We start from the raw sequence: 18904 nt of genomic DNA, 5'->3' as shown, positions 1-18904 counted from the left end.
AACAATTTGTGTCCTTGTTGTGACAGTGAGAGAAAGCTGAATAAAAAAGATGTTTTTTCCAGGACGAGTGTGGAAAGAACGTTTTGGCCACCATGTCGGCCACTGCTTATTCATTCATTTGACAAACTTTTTTTTGAGCAGTTGCTATGAGCCAGGCACTAGCCCAGCCATTAGGACCTTAAAGACGAGTAAGACAGGAACTCTATCCCCAAGAAGTTCACAGTATGGTTAAGACCCACACAAGGCAACAGAAAATTCCGCTATAATATGACAGGAATAAGGAGAACCAGAAAGGCATGTGCACAATGCTTTCCAGGTACCTGGAAGATGGACGGGGGAGGTGGGCAGGGAAGGCTTGGCAGAACAGTGCCCATATGGTGATTAAACACCAGTCACGGTTACATTTGCATGGAATGAACGTTTGGAGGACTCTGCTTCCTGTTTTAGGGGAAGTCTCTGGCTGCAGCCTGGGATGAGCTGAAGGCCATTCACTTTGTAGTTCTGAATAGAGCATTGGAAGGCTCTTGCATAAAATTCCTTCTGGGCCTCTGGGCCTGAGATTCTAGGGTATTTCATTCCCTTTAGGATAAGAGAAATCAGGCTTTAGTCAGAGATCAGCAGACCAGGAGACCCAGCATGTCTACTGAAGGGTTCTTGGTTCTAATGGTCCCCGAGCCAATGAATCCCTGTGTAACTTGAGGAAAGCTCGTTAACCACAGGCAGCTGCCTCAGCTTCCTGTTTGGAAAAGAAGTGATAAGCAGTGAGACTTCCTCTCCTATGGCCAAAGGACTTGAAAATCGGGCTGCTGTGTTGGGCCTCTGCTTCGTGTTGAGGGAAACAGTGATGCTTTGTTGAGCATGCTTAAAATGCCAGTGTGAAGAATGACTTTGGAATGATTGAGATTTATGGAGATAAAAATTACAAAATGTCCTGGCTTGATTTATATTGAGGAAAAAGGCAAAAAGACACCTATAAGGCAATACTTTCACAAGGTGAAAGTTAAACCATGTATTAAAACCATAACAAATTTAGATACACACACGCACACACAAAATGTAGACACAAGTTAATACAGTAGAAATTAATGCCTTCCATCTGACAAAGAGAATTTCTTTCAAACTTCTACCAAGCTATTGGATACCCAACAGGTAAAAAACAGAAATCTGCATCAAGCCTAGATATGGTCACTATTTCTTTCTAATCAGAGCTAAAACTCATCTCAGGTAGACGGGGGTCTGATAAGTGCCTTACCATGATGGTCACCTTTATTCCTCAGAGTTAGTGTTAAAAGGAAAAATAAAAAACTCTAGGTTTCTTGAGTAACAGCCTAGTCCAGGGGCAGGGACTGTGTTAGGCAGAGAACGCTGAGCTGCAGTGAGCTGGTACGTTACTTCACTTCTTCCTTTCCTTGACTTCATGTCCCTCTCACATCCAGAAGAGCCTAATTTGAGGCATTTGGGGATCAGAGCTTGTGCAAAAGCCTCGTTCTTCATTCCTGAATGAGAGAAGGGAGAGGAACTTCATTACTTTGAGAAAAACAAAATGTATTCAGTGTGTGCCTGCTGTTTGAAAATGCTGCAGGTCTGCTGGTGGGCAAAACAGTAACTGATATCTGTTTAACCCTACTCCGTGCCAAGTACTCCCCTAAGCATTTTGCCTGCACTGTCTCTCTCTCTCTGCACAGCTAATGATTTAAGGTCGATTTCGGTGATTGCTCTCATACTACAGATGCAGAAACTGAGGTGTAGAAAAGTTAAGCCACAAGGGATGCTTGATGCCCAAGACATACACCCCGCCCTCTAAGACCACAAATGACAAAAGAAGACTGATCCCAAGTCCTGGTGGCTCTAGAGCCTGTGGCATTAACCATTAACCATTAGCGCAATGGGTTTTCAAATGGGGATGATTTTGTCCCCCAGGGGATATTTGGCAGATATTTTTGGTTGTCACATCTAAGTGGGTGCCTTTCTCTCACAAGCTCTGCAGAAGACAGGAGCAGAAGAACCTAGAAAAGGGGAAAAAAAGGCTGAGAAAAAAAAAAAAAAAAAAGAAAAGGCTGAGAATAGAGTGGGTAATACCAGGCAGTTCCCCACACTGGTGAACATCAATTGCAGGGGTAGAATCAACAAGAATTGCTCAGACGAAAGAACAGAGAGTACAGAACACATAAAGGAAAGCATCCCTGTCAGGCTCAGGAACAGAGTATTTGGGGACATTTCACCAAAGGACAGATGGCCAATACTCCCCCAGGTTCGGATTCAGACCACCTTTTTACAAATATTTCCTATTAAGCCCTATTAAGCACCTTATGCTTCAACAAATATGGCAGAAGGGAAGACAACATCAGGTTAAGAAGGGTTTCTGCAGTCCGTTTTTGGGGACTGGCTCCAAAAATCCTGGCTCCTTCCCTTTCCACTTGTGAGAATTTGGGCAAATTACTAAACCTCCCTAAGCTTCAGTATCCTCACCTAATGAAATGGGGATGGTGAATTAAAAACAGTACCAATCTCACAGGTTGTGTGGAGACCATAGAAGCTACTGTTTTCAGCCAGATCTTGGCCCTATAAGTTCTCAATAAATGTTGGCTGACACTGATAGAAAAACAAGGAGACAAAGGTCACCAATTCTGTAGGCCTTCTTCTTCTTCTTCTTCTTCTTCTTCTTCTTCTTCTTCTTCTTCTTCTTCTTCTTCTTCTTCTTTTGTTGAGAGAGAGAGAGCACAAATAAGTGAGGGGTCAGAGAGAGAGAATACCAGGAGGGGCAGAGAGATAGAGAGAGAGAGAGAGAGAGAGCAGCAGGGCTCACCTGAAGCCGGGCTTGAGCTCACCCGACATAGGACTTGAACTCACCAACCGTGAGATCATGACCTGAGCCAAAGTCAGATGTTTAGTGACTGAGCCACCCAGGTGCCCCTATGTGCCATCTTTCCCTTCATCTTCTCCCATTCCTCCCTCAAGGACAGAATCTATCTATTCTAATAACACTTGTTTCCTCTGTGAGACCCTTCTTGAGCTCTCTTTCTCTAAACTCCCATAGCACTTTGCCTGGATTCCTTTTATTTAATGTAACAAACACTTCTAGCGCTCACTCTGTACCTGATGACTGTGCTAAGTGCTTTAAAATTTAACTCACTTATTCCTCACAACAATCCTTGGGGGAGGTATTAATATCACTCCCATTTTACAGATGGAAGAACATTCAGGGAGTTAAGTAACTTCTACAAGAGAGTTAAGCACTAAATGCCAGAACTGGTGTCTGAACCCCAGCTGTACATTCTGAACATGCCCCTGTCATGCCCCTTAGTATGATGGATCTTGGATTTGGTGGTTTTTTTTTTTTTTTTTTATGTTTAATTTTGAGAGAGAGTGTGTGTGTGAACTGGGAAGGGGCAGAGAGAAAGGAAAACACAATCTGAAGCAGACTGCAGGCTCCCAGCTGTCAGCACAGAGCCCAACGCAGGGCTCGAACGGATGAACCGTGAGATCATGACCTGACCCGTCGGACGCTTAACCAACTGAGCCATGCAGGCGCCCTAAAATCACATGGCTAATTGATGCAAAGTCATCCAACACAGAAGGCTCTACCTGGGACCTAAGTAGGAAAGGAAATGCATTATTCCAAACGCTAAAACGGCCTTGGGGCAGGGAGAATGCAGGAACCACACTCAGATGAATGGCAGCAGGAGGAGGATGGGTGAAATGGACAGAAGGTAATGATATCTTTAAGCGTAAACAGGCCCCACCCAAAGAGACAGTACTAACTAAAACTTCAAAATTTTAAAACTGAAACCAAGATAAATACGCCTAATCATGAGGGAACTCCGTTCTGCTTTGTGGTTCATCACAGTGAAGTTTAGTTATGAACCAAACTGCCTATGTGTGGAAACTTAGATGTGCATAAAATAGGAGAGAGAGGCACCCTTGCAAATGCTGGAGAAAAGGAGAGGTGGACAGTAAAGGACTATGGGTCTAAGGAACATGGAAAGAGAATGCGACCCCTTGCCTTTTCTTTGCCTCCTCCCCCTCACCTTTGCCAGCTCACATACTGGCTGGCCAGGTGTGACGATGTTCTGGGTTCTAGTCCTCTGCTTCCAAGCAGCTGCGTGACATTGGGAAGGTCTCTCCATCTCTAAAAGTCTGTTTTTGTGTCTACAAGACCAGTGCTCTAACCCTTGAGCTATGGAGCCTGTTTTTACAGTGTCTACAAAATCACAGGGCTAGACCACAGCATCATTTTTGTATTTGTTGTTAGTTTCTATTTCTTCTTCTTTTTTTAAAATTGGGGTAGGGGTGCCTGGGTGGCTCAGTCTGTTAAGCTTCTGTCCGACTTCGGCTCAGGTCATGGTCTCACAGTTTGCGGGTTCGAGCCCCATGTCAGGCTCTGTGCTGACAGTGCAGAGCCTGCTTGGGATTCTCTCTCTCTCTCTGCCCCCCTCCCCAACTCGCAAGGTCACACTCTAAATAAATAAATACATACCTAAGAAAAACTCATAAATTGATGTAAAATTCACATGACATAGAATTAACCACTTTAAAGTGTACAGTGATATTGAGAACATTCACTACATTGTGCAATCACCACTTCTATGTAGTTCCAAAATATTTCCGTCACCCCAAAAGAAAACCCCGTACCCATTAAGCAGTCAGTCCCCTTGCCTCCTCCTCCTCCCAGCACTTGGCAATTGCCAATTTGCTTTCAGTTTCTATGGATTTACTTGTTTTACATATTTCATATGAAAGGAATCATACATCTGGCCTTTTGGGTCCGGCTTCTTTCACTCAGCATAATGCTTTTTTTGAGCTCATCCCTCTTACAGTAGGTATCAATCCTTCATTCCTTTGTATGGGATTAATAATATTCCTAAAGACTACAGTACGATTTTGAGTTCCAATAGTTTGACCCCTTTCCTTTTCAAACATCTGTTCATAAACACATTATGAGCAGCAATTAAAAAGCAGGCAGGTACTAAGGGGAAATACTTGGGGTGCCTGGGTGGCTCAGTCAGTTAAGTGTCTGATTTGGTTTCGGCTCAGGTCATGATCTCATGGTTCGTGGGTTCGAGCCCCACATTGGGCTCTGTGCTGACAGTGCAGAGCTTGCTTGGGATTCTCTCTCCCTCTCTCTCTGCCCCTCCCCTGCTCACTCCATCTCTCTCTCAAAATAAATAAATAAACATTTTTTTAAAATAAGGGGAAATTGTTGAGAAATGTGTAGCCCCTTGCTTTATATTTATATATATATAAATTTATATATATATGTTTATATATAAACATATATATATAAATTTATATATATATAAAGCAAGGGGCTACAAATATATATAAGCATATATATATTTGCTTATATTATATTTACATATGTTTTTTAATATATAATATATATATATATATATATATATATATATATATATATATATGTTTAATTGGAGTATAACATTTAAAAGTGCCCAAGTGTAGAGCTTCATGAATGCTCACAAAGTAAATACAACTATTAACTTTAAGCTGGGTCAACACACAATATATTATTCACACCCCATTCTTGTCTTCTCATTACCTGCCCCCAATTCTCTCTTTCTCAAGGTACCACCATTCTGCCTTCAAACGCTATACGTTAGGTTTTCCTGTTTTTGAACTTCATGTAAAGGGCACCACAGATTATCAATGTTTTTACATCTGGCTTCTTTCACTCAGTATCACATTTGTGAGACTCTTGCACTCTGTTGCATGTCATCGCGGTACATTCATTCTCGTTGTACGGTATTAATAATATCGCAATCTACTTATCCGTTCTGTGGGTGATGGGCACGTGAGTAGTTTTAGCTCTGTGCCATATAATATGTTGCTGTGAACATTCTAGCCTGTTTTCATAAACTGATGCTCACACATCTTTTGGGCATATGCCTAGGACTGAAATTATTTGAGTCATATATTCAGCTTTACTCATACGGACACAGAATTTTCCAAAATGGTCAGACCATTTTTGATTCTCATCTCTTGCTTCTAAGATAATCCTTTCCAAAGCATGGGGCTAGTACCCACCGCTGTACTAGTGTTGCATAAAAGGATCTATGTGAGGAGCAAAACAAATAACATCAGGCTCCAAAGTGAGAAAATTATTGCCCGTTTAACGCTCTTTCAGTCCTTCTGATTACATAAAGAGAATCCCATGTGATGCCATGTTGCTAGCTACCTCTCTGTCTGTTTTTATAAAAAGTCTCAGACTCTCAGCAGGCAACTGTATCTACTTGATACTTAATAACATTTTGTTTTAATGTATTTGTTTTAATTACTTTCTACTTATTGCAAGTGATAAAAGGTTTCTCATTTTAGTTATTTAGCATTTTCTTTCAAATAAATTCATTTAAGGGGTCGCTGGGTGGCCTCAGCTGGTTAAGCATCTGACTCTTGACCTCAGCTCAGGTCCTGATCACACTGTCAAGCCCCGTGTTGGGCTCTGTGCTTGGCGTGAAGCCTACTTAAAATAATAATAATAAATTCACTTAATTTTTTCAAAAGTGAGTCAACTTAAAGAAAATAGTAAACAATATTCAGATGATATGCAGCTTCCAGAAACGAAGTTGGTAGTGGAATGACTCCTGTTTGGAAAATACCCACTTAGAGTGTGCATTTATTTACCAGAAGGCCTCCGTGTGATTTTTATCTGCATTTGATGAGCTTACTTCAAAGTACCAGGCTCACCACTGAGCACTTGGCTTTACTAATCGACAGAAGACAAATTTTAAATTTGTTCCAACTCTAATTTGCGGAAGAGAGGCCAAAATGAAGTCCATACACCATTATAAAGGTCTTCAAATACCAAAAACTTGATGTGTCTGACCAGCTTGGCTTATTCATGGACAAAAATCGCATTGAAATTACTTCATTTCATGCAGAAGTCAGAAGGCTCTACTTGATGCCTAAACAGATATGAGAACCTTTTGCAGAACCGGTAGAAACAGTCATCCACAAAGGTTAACAACAAAAATCCGTAGAAATATGAAACTAAATATCTAGTTCCCCACCTGGATTAGTCCTTTTTGGGTTGGGGCGACAATTAGAGACCAAGTGTTGCTTTCCCCAGCATTCGGCTACTCAGAAGCCACAACGGGAATCTTCTCATAACTAGGGCTGAGGCGCCCAACACGTAAGCTAACGCGGGGAAGCAGAAGGTAAGTCGACGCGAGGAATCAAAAGGCCACGAGGACTTCTCTCCGCCCCGGCTCCGGCCCAGGCCCCGCCCCGCCGCCGAGGTCCCGCCCCCACATGCCCCGCCTCCTCCGCTTCCCAGTCGGCTTCGCGAGTCCCGCGCGCACTGGAGATGGCGGCCGCGGTGGGAAGGTTTCTCCGGGCCTCGGTGAGTGGCTGCAGACAGGGGACAGGCGCGGAGACACTGCAGTGGCACCGACATCGTAGTTCCCAAGCAGGATCCTGCTCTCTGCCGTCTGGGGGCCTCTCGCCCTTCTTGGAGGGCACCAGCGGGTAACGGACCCCAGAGGCCTCTCCTCTAGGGAATGTGCCTGCGCAGAATCATCCTCCCCCCGCCTCCTCCTAGCTGTCCCCTCTTCTAATCCCTCCTCACCCAGGAGTCGCGGGTCCCCAGGCCTTTTTCCACCTGAGCACCTGGTCCCGGAGGCAGGCGACCTGGGCTCTGTTCCCTGTTCTGTAGCCTACTCTGTGACCTTGGACTGACTTTCCGAACCTCAGTTTGCTACCCTTCCTTACCTTAAGATAGAGTGATGGCCTACATCAGGGCGTTTCTGTGAGCATCCACTCGATGCTGGATGGAAACCAAAGTGGTAAAGTACCAAGTGCTAAAGTGCAAAAGGCACTTGCCTTCTCCCACCCCAGGTCTGTCCCCACGCTTCTCAGGCAAAGCCTAGTTTCCTCTTGGTACCCACCCTCCCCTTTCTCCTGGCGGGGTTCAACGCAGGCTCCTTCTTCCTGAGTCATGCTAGACACTGTAGTTGAGCACACAATTCCCTTGAGCCCTGTACACACTTTGCCGGAGCCTGAACTTTGCTCTCCTTGTTTGCTTATCTGTGAGGCCTTGTCTTTTCTGGGAAAACCTTGACGCGGTAGAAATTGCTTAGCAGATCGTGCTGGTAAAGGACTTAAATACACAGAGCATGGCCAAGTCCTCTTGGTTTTTGGACCCTCTGTGTTGTTCTTAAGAGCATGGCATCTTTACGGTCTTATAATTCCCCTCTGCCTTGCAAGATTTTAAACAAATTATTTACATACTTTTAAAATAAAAGTTATATCTATATAAGATGTACAACGTGATGATTCGATATACATAATGAAATGATTACGACCGTCAAACTAACATATCCCTTCACATAATTCCCTTTTTTGTGTGTGATGAGTGTGCCTGAAATCTATTCTCTTAGCAAATTCCCAGGGTTCAATATAGTATTATTAAGTATAGTCATCATACTCCTCTACATTAGATCTCTAGACTTATTCATTTTGCATAACTGCAACCTTGTACCCTTTTACCAACATCTCCCCGTTCTCCTCTTGCAGTCTTGAAGGAGAAGGAGGCAGAAGAGAATGTTAGGAACATGAAGATTCAGGGGTGCCTGGGTGGCTCAGTTGGTTAAGTGTCCGACTCTTGGTTTTAGCTCAGGTCGTGATCTCACAGTTCCTGAGTTCCAGCCCCACATTGGGCTCTGCCGTGATGGTGTGGAGCCTGCTTGGGATTTTCTCTCTCTCTCTCTCTCTCTCTCTCTCTCTCTGTCTGCCCCTCCCCTGCTCATTCTCGCTCTCTCAAAAAAAAAAAAAAAAGAAAATGGAGATTCAATCTATGCTCTTAGAGTTTTGGGTTTGATATTTGGTTCACAGGAACAAGGATAGCTGAGCCCACCAATGGCCTGATGCCCTTTCAGCAGGGCCAGCCTTCAGCTACCGTTCTGGGGCTACTTCCTAATATAAAGTGTTTCTCTTTCCAGGTTGCCCGACATGTGAGTGCTATTCCTTGGGGTATCTCTGCCTCTTCAGCCCTTCGACCTGCTGCTTCCCGAAGAACATGCTTGACAAACGTATTGTGGTCTGGTTCTGCTCAAGCAAAATTGGCTTTTAGCACCAGTAAGTGTTAATGCCTTGGGTTGACCCTAGAATGAAAACAGGAATCCTCATCTCAGGACAAGGGTTCTGAACCCTGTCTATGCGTTGGGCTCACTTGGGAAGATTTTTTTTTTTTTTTTAATGTTTATTTATTTTTGAGACAGAGAAAGACAGCGAATGGGGGAGGGTCAGAGAGAGGGAGACACAGAATCTGAAGCAGGCTCCAGGCTCTGAGCTGTCAGCACAGAGCTCAATGCGGGGCTCGAACTCACGGAGTGTGAGATCACGACCTGAGCCGAGGTCAGATGCTTAACTGACTGAGCTACCCAGGCGCCCCGGGAAGATTTTGAAAACATACCACTGCCCCAGTCCCACTACAGACAAATTAAGTCAATCTCTGAGGTGTGGGACTGGGACATCATTTTTTTTTTAATGGAAATGTAGTTGATATGACAATATTATTAGTTTCAGGTGTACAACATAGTGATTCAAGATTTATATACATTAGGTGGTGATCACCATGATAAACCTAGCTACGGGCTGTCACCGTACAAAGTTGTTACAAAGTTGTTACAGTATTATTAACTGTCTTCACTGTGCTGTGCATGGCACTCCACCCCTGTCTGTCCGTTTGTAACTGGAAGTTCCTACCTTTTAATCCCCTTATCAGTATATTTTAAAAGCTCTCCAGGTAATTGTGATGTCCAGTCAAAATTGAGAATTGCTGAGGCAGACAGCCCTTGTGTCACATTACCATTTTGGTCATCAGAGGTTTTAATCCTCTGTGTTGAGGAACATGGAGGGAGCGAGGTGGTACTCAGATACCTCTGGGCCTTGCTGTGTATGAAGGGATGTGAGGTAACCGGAAGTGGCCAACAGCCTGTCGGAACCAAGGCTTTTGGATTCAGACCTGTGTGCTAGTTCTAGCTGGCCACATGAGAGCATGGACTCCTCCAGGACCTGAGTAAAACAAGGCTATTTCTTGAGATTTACACTCCCATTTTCTAGAATGTGGGTTTTGCTAAGATGAGCCTCACAGAATGAGTGATATTTGAAAATACCTCCTTAAATTTTTCCCACCTTGTAAAAAGTACGTGCAACATGTAATCGCTTGAGAAATATACTTCAGCAAAGCCTTTGCTAATTTTACTACCCTGGAGCTTTAGAAAAAATTTCTAGTAATTTGATGCCCCGCATGTAAAACTTTCCTTGTCCCCTGTCCCAGACCCACTCCAGCGGCCCCCACCGTTTCTGAAGCCTGGGTATTTTGACACTTTGTGGCAAGTTGCCAGTGGAAGCAAGTCCTCTCTAGTTCTGACACATCTCTCGTACCCTTTCCTTCCTTCCTGTCCTCTCAGGCACACCCCTCCTGTCCATACCTCTCATTTAGATAACTGCAACGCCCTCCTACCATCAGTCTCCCTTCCTCCTGCTCCCCTTACCCTCCCCTGCCAGACTAACCCTCCCAAGAAGAGTTGACTCATCTTCCATCTCCTGCGTGTAAACCTCCTGCTTGAAAGCTCCAGTGAGGACTCTGTCTTTTTTTTTTTTTTTTTTTTTTTTTTTTAAGAACAAACTCTAGCCTGATATTTCAGGGCTGTCACAGCCTGGCTTTCAGTCATTCTTCCTTTGTCTCTCACACTTCCTTCCACACACCTGCTCTCTCTGTTCTTTTTTTGTTTGTTTGTTTAATGTTTTTTATTTTTAAGAGAGAGAACGCACACACGAACCGGGGAGGGGCAGAGAGAGGGAGACAGAATGCAAAACAGGCTCCAGGCTCTGAGCTGTCCGTACAGAGCCCGGTGTGGGGCTCGAACCCACGAACCACAAGATCATGACCTGAGCTAAAGTCGGATGCTTAACCGACTAAGCCACCCAGGCGTTCCTGCTCTCTCTGTTCTAATCAAACTGTGCCACGGGCTGTTCCCCACACTTGCCCAGTTCCCTCCTCCATGCCATTTGCCCTGTCCCACGTGGCCTTGGCAAAATCTAAACCATATTTAGAATCCATGTCCGGGCTCATGTCTTCCTCAGTTCTGTCTTAATGCCATCCCCACCATCTCTGGCGTCATCTTGTTCATCTTTTTAGTTCCCATAGTACTTTGAATTGAATTTGTATACAGTCTAGACTACAGAAGGTGGGGGGGAAATTCCCTAAGATGTACAGTTGAACTGAACCTTTTAATTTATATACTACTAATTAATTACTGTGAGAGATTTGCATAAAGTCAAGTAGGTGCGTGAATAAGCAGATGATGAACTGTATGTGCGTGTGGGCTTCCTTCAGGTTCTTCGTACCATGCTCCTGCCGTCACCCAGCACGCACCCTATTTTAAGGGCACTGCCGTTGTCAACGGAGAGTTCAAAGACCTAAGCCTTGATGACTTTAAGGGGAAATATTTGGTGCTTTTCTTCTATCCTTTGGACTTGTAAGTATAATTTCTGTGATGCTTGATGTCATTCTGAGAGCAAGCAAAGGTCTCTGCTTCCCCCTGACATTTCCTATCTCTGGTTGCTCTTCTGGTCAAGGGAAGGGTTCTTCGGGTTGTTTATCGCCAGTGGCCTTGCTGAGTACAGCTTGCAGCTGCAGCTGATCTGATACCTGTAGAGGATGAGGTGGCATTCTTAGGGGGTTGGGTTTTGATATGGCTGTTTTCTGTACTCCAGAGCAGTGGTTTCTGTAAGCCAGTCTGTCTGTAAGGAAGCTTTCATTGGCCTGGAGGAAAATGAGAAAAGTAAAGATAGTAATAAAATGAGTTTTCTCATAAAGTTATTTATTTTGGGGGGCGCCTGGGTGGCTCAGTCGGTTAAGTGTCCGACTTCGACTCAGGTCATGATCTCGCAGTCCGTGAGTTTGAGCCCCGCGTCGGGCTCTGTGCTGACAGCTCAGAGCCTGGAGCCTGTTTCGGATTCTGTGTCTCCCTCTCTCTGACCCTCCCCCATTTATGTTCTGTCTCTCTCTGTCTCAAAAATAAATAAAGGTTAAAAAAAAAAATTAAGGGGCGCCTGGGTGGCGCAGTCGGTTAAGCGTCCGACTTCAGCCAGGTCACGATCTCGCGGTCCGGGAGTTCGAGCCCCGCGTCGGGCTCTGGGCTGATGGCTCAGAGCCTGGAGCCTGTTTCCGATTCTGTGTCTCCCTCTCTCTCTGCCCCTCCCCCGTTCATGCTCTGTCTCTCTCTGTCCCAAAAATAAATAAATGTTGAAAAAAAAAAAAATTAAAAATAAATAAAGTTATTTATTTTTTCTTTATTCTTAGAATATGCCTCTTTTCCCCTGCCCACCCCCATTTTTTGATATGAGGTTTTTTTTATGTTTGAGAGAGTGAGCGCGTGCTCACGCGGTTCGAACTCACGAACCATGACATCATAACCTGAACCAAAGTCAGCTCCTTGACTGACTGAGCCACCCAGGCATCCCTTGTGATATGATTCTTCAATAGAAAGGGAAGTCTATTGAGGGTGGTTAACCATTTTTGCTTTTTTCACCTATAAGCAAGTGGCTAGTCTTTAGACTACGTATCGTTTAAATTCTAAATCCTTGTTTTTAAATTCTCTGATGGGAATTGCTTCCCTTTTTTTCTAGCACCTTTGTGTGTCCTACCGAAATTGTTGCTTTTAGCGACAAAGCCAATGAGTTTCACGATGTGAACTGTGAAGTTGTTGCAGTTTCGGTGGATTCCCACTTCACCCATCTTGCCTGGATAAACACACCAAGGAAGGTATAGACCTCAGTTACCCTACCTTTGCAGTTAGCTTCCTAAAAACTGGAAAGATCCCATGAAAGACTAGCCTAGAAGTTGTTAGAGCATGATTAGTCTGAAATAGGCGTTCATAGGTCCTGAACTCCTGGCAAATTCTGTTAAACTCTGGCCATATCTCCCTCCAAATTGCCTGGATTTACTGCCCACCACTTGTGTGTTTTCCAGGGTACAAACAGTAACAGAGACCAGTCTCAGCAGAGTGGGGCAGAACCAGCTGGGCATGGCTGCCTCCTCTCTGACCTGTACCTTATACATCCCACATACCCGGCCTGGCTTGTGGGACGGCGGTTAATAATTTCACTCTTTTGCATGATCATTGTTCCTGCCTGAAAAGCTGCTTGGGAGAATCAAAATTTCTAGCTGTGTTCCCAGCCTATCAATACCAAATTATTCAAAGTCTTTATTACTCTTCCATTTTTATGCTATAGAAATTAATCTTCAAGTAAGAGAATACTTCAAGAATCAGGACAAGAAAGTTTTACAGTATTAGCTGGGTTTAAATCCTGCCCCTGTCCCTTTCTAGCTGTGACCTGGAACAAGTTACCTAACCTTTGTGTGCGTCCAGTTTCCTCACCTGTAAAAAGGTGATTATCATGGTATCTACTCCAGGATGGTTGGGAGGAGGAAGTGAGTTAACAGAAAGAGCTTAGAGCAGCACTCGGCCTGCTGTCGGTGCCCAGTCCCGCTGCCTGCTGCCATTCTTGTTGGCCTCAGACATCATGTTACCTGGCTGAGACAGTGTAACAGCCCGTCGCGTTTGCATTTTTGTTAGAATGGCGGTCTGGGCCACATGAACATCGCACTCTTGTCAGACTTGACGAAACAGATTTCCCGAGACTACGGCGTGCTGTTAGAAGGCCCTGGTATTGCTCTAAGGTAAGATCCTGTTCCTTATGAACTTAAACTTTGTTTTTCGTGTTTAGCATCATCTCACTTCTTAGGGGATTTGTAGAGACCTCGGTAAAGCGCTTTAAAGACCAGAAAGCCTTCATTCACCTTTACTTAGCTTTAGTAGCGCCAGTGAGTGCCTGCTGCGAGGGTTGGCAGAGGCTTTCAGAATGGCTGTGACAGACCCGCCCCCTGCAGCACCCTGACTGTTGATGGTCACACTGCTGCACTTGCCCTAACCACCTGGGAGCCGCTTTCATGGTGGGGGGTAGGGGGTGCACTCCTGGCGTGTTTGGGGAAGGGGAGACCAGCAGCCCGTAGGAGTCAGGAAGCTGGCGTGGGTGAGATCTTATTCAAGCCCGAGTCAGACCAGAGTTTGAATTTTGTTTTTTAACTCAGCTGTTTGTTTAACAGCTGTAGGACTTTGGGAAAGTTAATGTAACCTCTCTGAGTCCCACTTTTCTGTCACTGAACTGAAAATGTACCTCCCAGGTTGGTTGGGAGGGCTAAATGAGGGGAGGCAGCCAAAGTTTACAGCACAGGTTCTGGTAGCTGTGAAGACCTTTGTCCCAGAATGTCATTTCTGTCCTCATGCTTTCGGTAGTTAGAGCTTCATTCCTTTGAGTGTTGAAGCTTTCCTTCTCTAACAGTCCTATATGCAGGAATGCAGGCTTCCTGCCGGAGGAGGGGGTGGGCAGAGAATAAGCACTTGGGCCTTAAATGGCATCTTGATGACCACTGAGTGAAGGAGGGTTGGGCAGAACTTCACCTCCAGGAAGCCGATGAGGACCTCACTGGGATGCACCTTGCAGTTTTGCTGGGGCTGGTTGGAACCTACTCACCTGCTCTGTCTTGGTACCTCACTCTTCTCTGGCCCACTTTCCTTTTGGGTTATCCCTGGGATTTTAGTTCTCCACCTTGGAGCTTGGGCCTTTTTTACTCCAGGCAGAGTCTGTCTTTCTTTAATAAACTAAAGCCTGGCTTTGGCAAAGTTGGCTAGGGAAGGAGAAAAAGAGTGCTGGCTTTTTCCTCCCAGGATCCCCTTCCCTGTCGGGTCTTGCTGGTGTTGCCGTTACTTCCCTGCTAGTTTCACCATTAGGATTGACAAGGGAGGGTAACCGAGTCTGGTTTGTAAGATGAGGCTTTCTTTCTGGAGTCTGTGGGCCCTGCTCCGTCTCTGCTCTGCACCTGCACCATGGACTCCAGCTTCGCTCCTCTCTCTTGAGCGTGAGCCAGGACCGCTGAAAGCCTCAAAGCCCAGACCCCCAAGAGCCGGGCCCAGGGAGGAAGAAGCACCATTTTACCTTGCTGTTTTCTCTTACTTGCTTCTTCCCTGAACGATTAACACTTGGAATGCCACACCCTTTTAAGATGGGCTGTTAAAACCTGTGGTTTAAACATATCTGCATATGTCATAGTAACACCAACACTTGTACAGAAGATGAACACAGACTTTGGTTTTTCCTTTAGATTTCTGCCCTGAGGCCTTACTTAAGGCCATTAACTTCTTCCTGCAAAGATTTCCCCTGGGATTTTCCACCATTTCCCCAAGAATTCACTCATTTCATAAGTATTTACTGAATATAGATAAAATACATCTCTGTCTTGGGGCGCCTGGGTGGCTCAGTCGGTTAAGCGTCCGACTTTGGCTCAGGTCACGATCTCGCAGTTCGTGAGTTCGAGCCCCGCGTCGGGCTCTGTGCTGACAGCTCAGAGCCTGGAGCCTGTTTCAGATTCTGTGTCTCCCTCTCTCTCTGACCCTCCCCCGTTCATGCTCTGTCTCTCTCTGTCTCAAAAATAAATAAACGGTAAAAAAATTAAAAAAAAAAATACATCTCTGTCTTTCCCCTTTGCCTATGGTTTCTTGCCAAGGTTTGATACGGCAGCTCAAAGAACACCTGCTAAATATCACTAATAAGTGAAAGAAGTCTTTGCTCTCCATGACTTTTAGACTCTGTGTGACAGTCCAGTCACATTTGCAAAGGTGACTACCTGCTTTCCATGTTGTCCTGGTCCAGTCACACCTTTGTTAAGGCATCTCATCAATAGGAAATGATCAGCTTTTTATATAACAATGAAAACACCATGTTTAAGCATATGATTGAATTTAATAAATGCTTTATTGATGAGAATTAAAGACAAAAGTGGGTAGAAGTTAGACTTTCTAGTTCTCTCTAGAACATTCTGCCGAAATACTAATGAGCACAAATTCTGATGCAGAGGTCTCTTCATAATTGACCCCAATGGAGTCATCAAGCATTTGAGTGTCAATGATCTCCCCGTGGGCCGAAGTGTGGAAGAGACCCTCCGTTTGGTGAAGGCATTCCAGTTTGTGGAAACCCATGGAGAAGTCTGCCCAGCAAACTGGACCCCGGATTCTCCTACAGTAGGTTTCTTTTCCAAAAGCAATGAGGTCCCAGCATAAGGATCCCAGGTCCTTATTGCCTCAAGAGATGCTGGCCTGGAGCACCCACAAAAGAACCCACCCTTGGTGCCAGGGTGCAGATAGTGTGCAAATGGGTGAGGCTGCCGTGGGGTGGGGGTTGGGGTGGGATCAGGGATCAGGCAGGCTGTTAAAACAATGTTCATCCATGCATTTTAAAGGAAACAGACCACACTTTAAGAAGTAAAAGAACTTTGGGTTAAAAACTGAGCTTTCAACTCACTTTTGAGACTGTTATCTTGAAGGCAGTTACCTGATTAAATGTTTTTGTACTTTCAGATCAAGCCACATCCAGCTGCTTCCAAAGAGTACTTTGAGAAGGTAAATCAGTAGGTCATCCATCCCCTGCGTACCTGCAGCTTCTCCCATCAGAAAGAACCACATTTGGACTCACCTATTAGCATTTCAAAGATGATGATTTCTAGAAGACAAAAAACCAATTATGTTTGCATTCATAAATAATACTCTGAGTGTTTTCTTTTTGTAACATTGGCTAAGGCTTTTTTAAATGTACTCACACATACAAAGCGTCCTTTATTGGTAACTTCTTGGTGGCTAGTTTATAGAATTTGCTGGTTCATCTATTCCTTCGATTGTGTCTTCAATGGGAAGAGCAAACACTCTTCTTTCTCAGCCTTACTCGAACTTTTCTGTGCAGCAGAGAAGTCAAACGAGTCCCCAAAGCTTCTGATCGAGGGTCCTGAAATTTTCTTCTTGGATTTGTTTGTACTAAACTGAATTTTCTTTTCAGGCAACAAAGATCATAGTTTGAAGGTGTTAATGTCAGCAGTCTGCTTTAACTCTTGCAGTGGACGTATATGTACTTGAAACAAATGTGAATCATGTTTTTAAAAAAACACAGTGACAAATGACTTAAGCGATCATGCATGTTTCTCTTCCCTGAGATTAAAATAGTTATTTTACTTATTTGCTAGCTGACATAGTGTCCACAAATATTGTAGATATTGATTGGGCGTAATTATAAAGCATATTTATTGAATCCAGTAATTGCATTTTGAAATCATTGTAATTATTTTCTTTTCTGAAGTGCTCAATGTAAAGTACATAATAAACATATTTTAAAATATTTGCATGCTCAACACCATTAATTGTTGGTTCGGCTTATGTTGTGAGGCTCTAGGTCTCCTACTGATTAGAACAGCAAACATTTATGGAGCATTTAGCTCAGGGCCCCCAAATATGAATAAGATGCTGGCTCTGTACCCAAGGAACTCAAGTTAGGGCAAGAGAGATATGGAAGCATCTATTCATTATATCAGTAAATCCTGGGTGCTGTTTTGGAAGCATAAGGGTGAACAAAAAGAGACAACCCCCTTCCTTCATGCAGTTACATTCCAGAGAGGGAAACCCAATAAATATAATAAAAATACATAGAATGTTTGAAAGGGAAATAAAGTAGAGTAGGGGGCTAGAGCAGAGAATTGAGATGTTCTAGATGGGGTCGTCAGGAAGGCCTTAAAGTCAATGTCCAGGTCCGTTTTCTCATCTGTAAAATGAGGGCAATAATTGTCATACCTCAGGGTTTTGATGAGGATCAAGTGAGATAAAACATGTAGAAAATGAGGGTGCTAGGCAAAGGGTTTGGCAAGTGCAAAAGGGCCTGAGGCAAGAGTAGGCGTAGAGTGGATGAAGAATTGAAGGGGCTGTGAGACTGCAGTGGTGAAGAAGGAGAATGGTCACGGGGAGCCCAGAGTGCCTTATGGGTAAACTGGGGACTTTGGATTCTCTTCCAAGAATTTAGAAGGTTTAGAATTTAGAAGGTCTCTTCGAAGGTTTTGACTGACAAGAGTCGCCTCAAGCGTTTTTCTAGGAGGATCACTCTGGTCCTTTGTTAAGACTAGACTATAAGGGTCCAGAGAAGAGAAGCTGAGCTGGATTTGACATACTTGAGGGTAGAGCCAACAGAAAATCATACAGGTGTGCTAAATACTATGGCACAATACGCAGTAGATGCATTCCTGGGGTGTGAGGGGAGCACTGGGGATGGGGGAGCTTACCCAGCCACTGGCATGGGGGTGAACTTCCTGGAAAAGGAGATGAACTCTTGAGGTTATTGAAAAGTGAGCCAGGTGAGCTGAGCAAAAGGGGGCACAAATTCACATCAGCCTGCATAAAACCTTAAGCTTTCACGTCCCTGGAGGGAAAGGCAAGACAAGGCAAGGGACAGAACAGGCCAGCTGGCTGTTAAAGACCCAAACTGAGCTTTTCCAACGGACCTAGGGTCATGTTAGGGCTTTTACATGTTTCGTCTCATTTGATCGGCAACAAAACCTTAAAATGGGTACGATTACTGTCCTCTTTTTACAGATGACTAAATAGACCCATTTATGTTGATTTCACTAATGCCATCCAACTAAGTAACTTATGGTCTTCAACCCAAGACTCCTGAAGACCCCTGAACTCCCTAAATGTCCAGGAGCACACATTCTACAACCACCCCACCCACCCCAGTGCAGGGCCAGGATGTAGGGGAGGTAGCAGCAGGAGGAGGGCAGATGCATTTCTTCTCCACAACCAGACCCTACTTGATCTGGTATTTAAAGGAAGGAACTGAAACTGCCCCAGCACTAGAGAAAAACTTGGGGAGATTGCACTTTATGCAGTGCCCTCTTCACCCGCAGGGTCAGGGCCCCACACTTAGAAGGGCCCTGGGCCTGGTTTAATGCTCGGGATGTTGACTTTTTGAAACTCTCAATCGTTTTTAAATAAGGCGTGCCACATTTTCA

General features: G+C 44.5%; 1 protein-coding gene and 1 long non-coding RNA gene across 2 annotated transcripts; one reads left to right on the top strand and one right to left on the bottom strand.

Annotated features, from left to right (window-relative positions):
* Positions 1-973: 973 nt before the first annotated feature.
* Positions 974-7931, bottom strand: LOC112854840 (uncharacterized). Its single transcript, XR_015241881.1, has 4 exons — positions 7723-7931; positions 7023-7149; positions 2623-2698; positions 974-1496 (listed from the first exon to the last, which is right to left on the bottom strand). It is a non-coding gene; the product is annotated as an uncharacterized LOC112854840 (long non-coding RNA).
* On the top strand, positions 7252-17244 carry PRDX3 (peroxiredoxin 3). Its single transcript, XM_025918391.2, has 7 exons — positions 7252-7354; positions 8952-9087; positions 11354-11495; positions 12649-12784; positions 13599-13702; positions 15935-16100; positions 16437-17244. Exons 1-7 carry the CDS (start codon positions 7319-7321, stop codon positions 16488-16490), a joined length of 774 nt encoding a protein of 257 aa, XP_025774176.1. The 5' UTR covers positions 7252-7318; the 3' UTR covers positions 16491-17244.
* The last annotated feature ends 1660 nt before the right edge of the window (positions 17245-18904 follow it).

This window comes from Puma concolor, chromosome D2, assembly GCF_028749965.1.
Source record: "Puma concolor isolate L17-30 chromosome D2, mPumCon1.1.hap2, whole genome shotgun sequence".
Taxonomy (NCBI): domain Eukaryota; kingdom Metazoa; phylum Chordata; class Mammalia; order Carnivora; family Felidae; genus Puma; species Puma concolor.
This window is presented reverse-complemented; position numbering and strand designations above follow the sequence as displayed.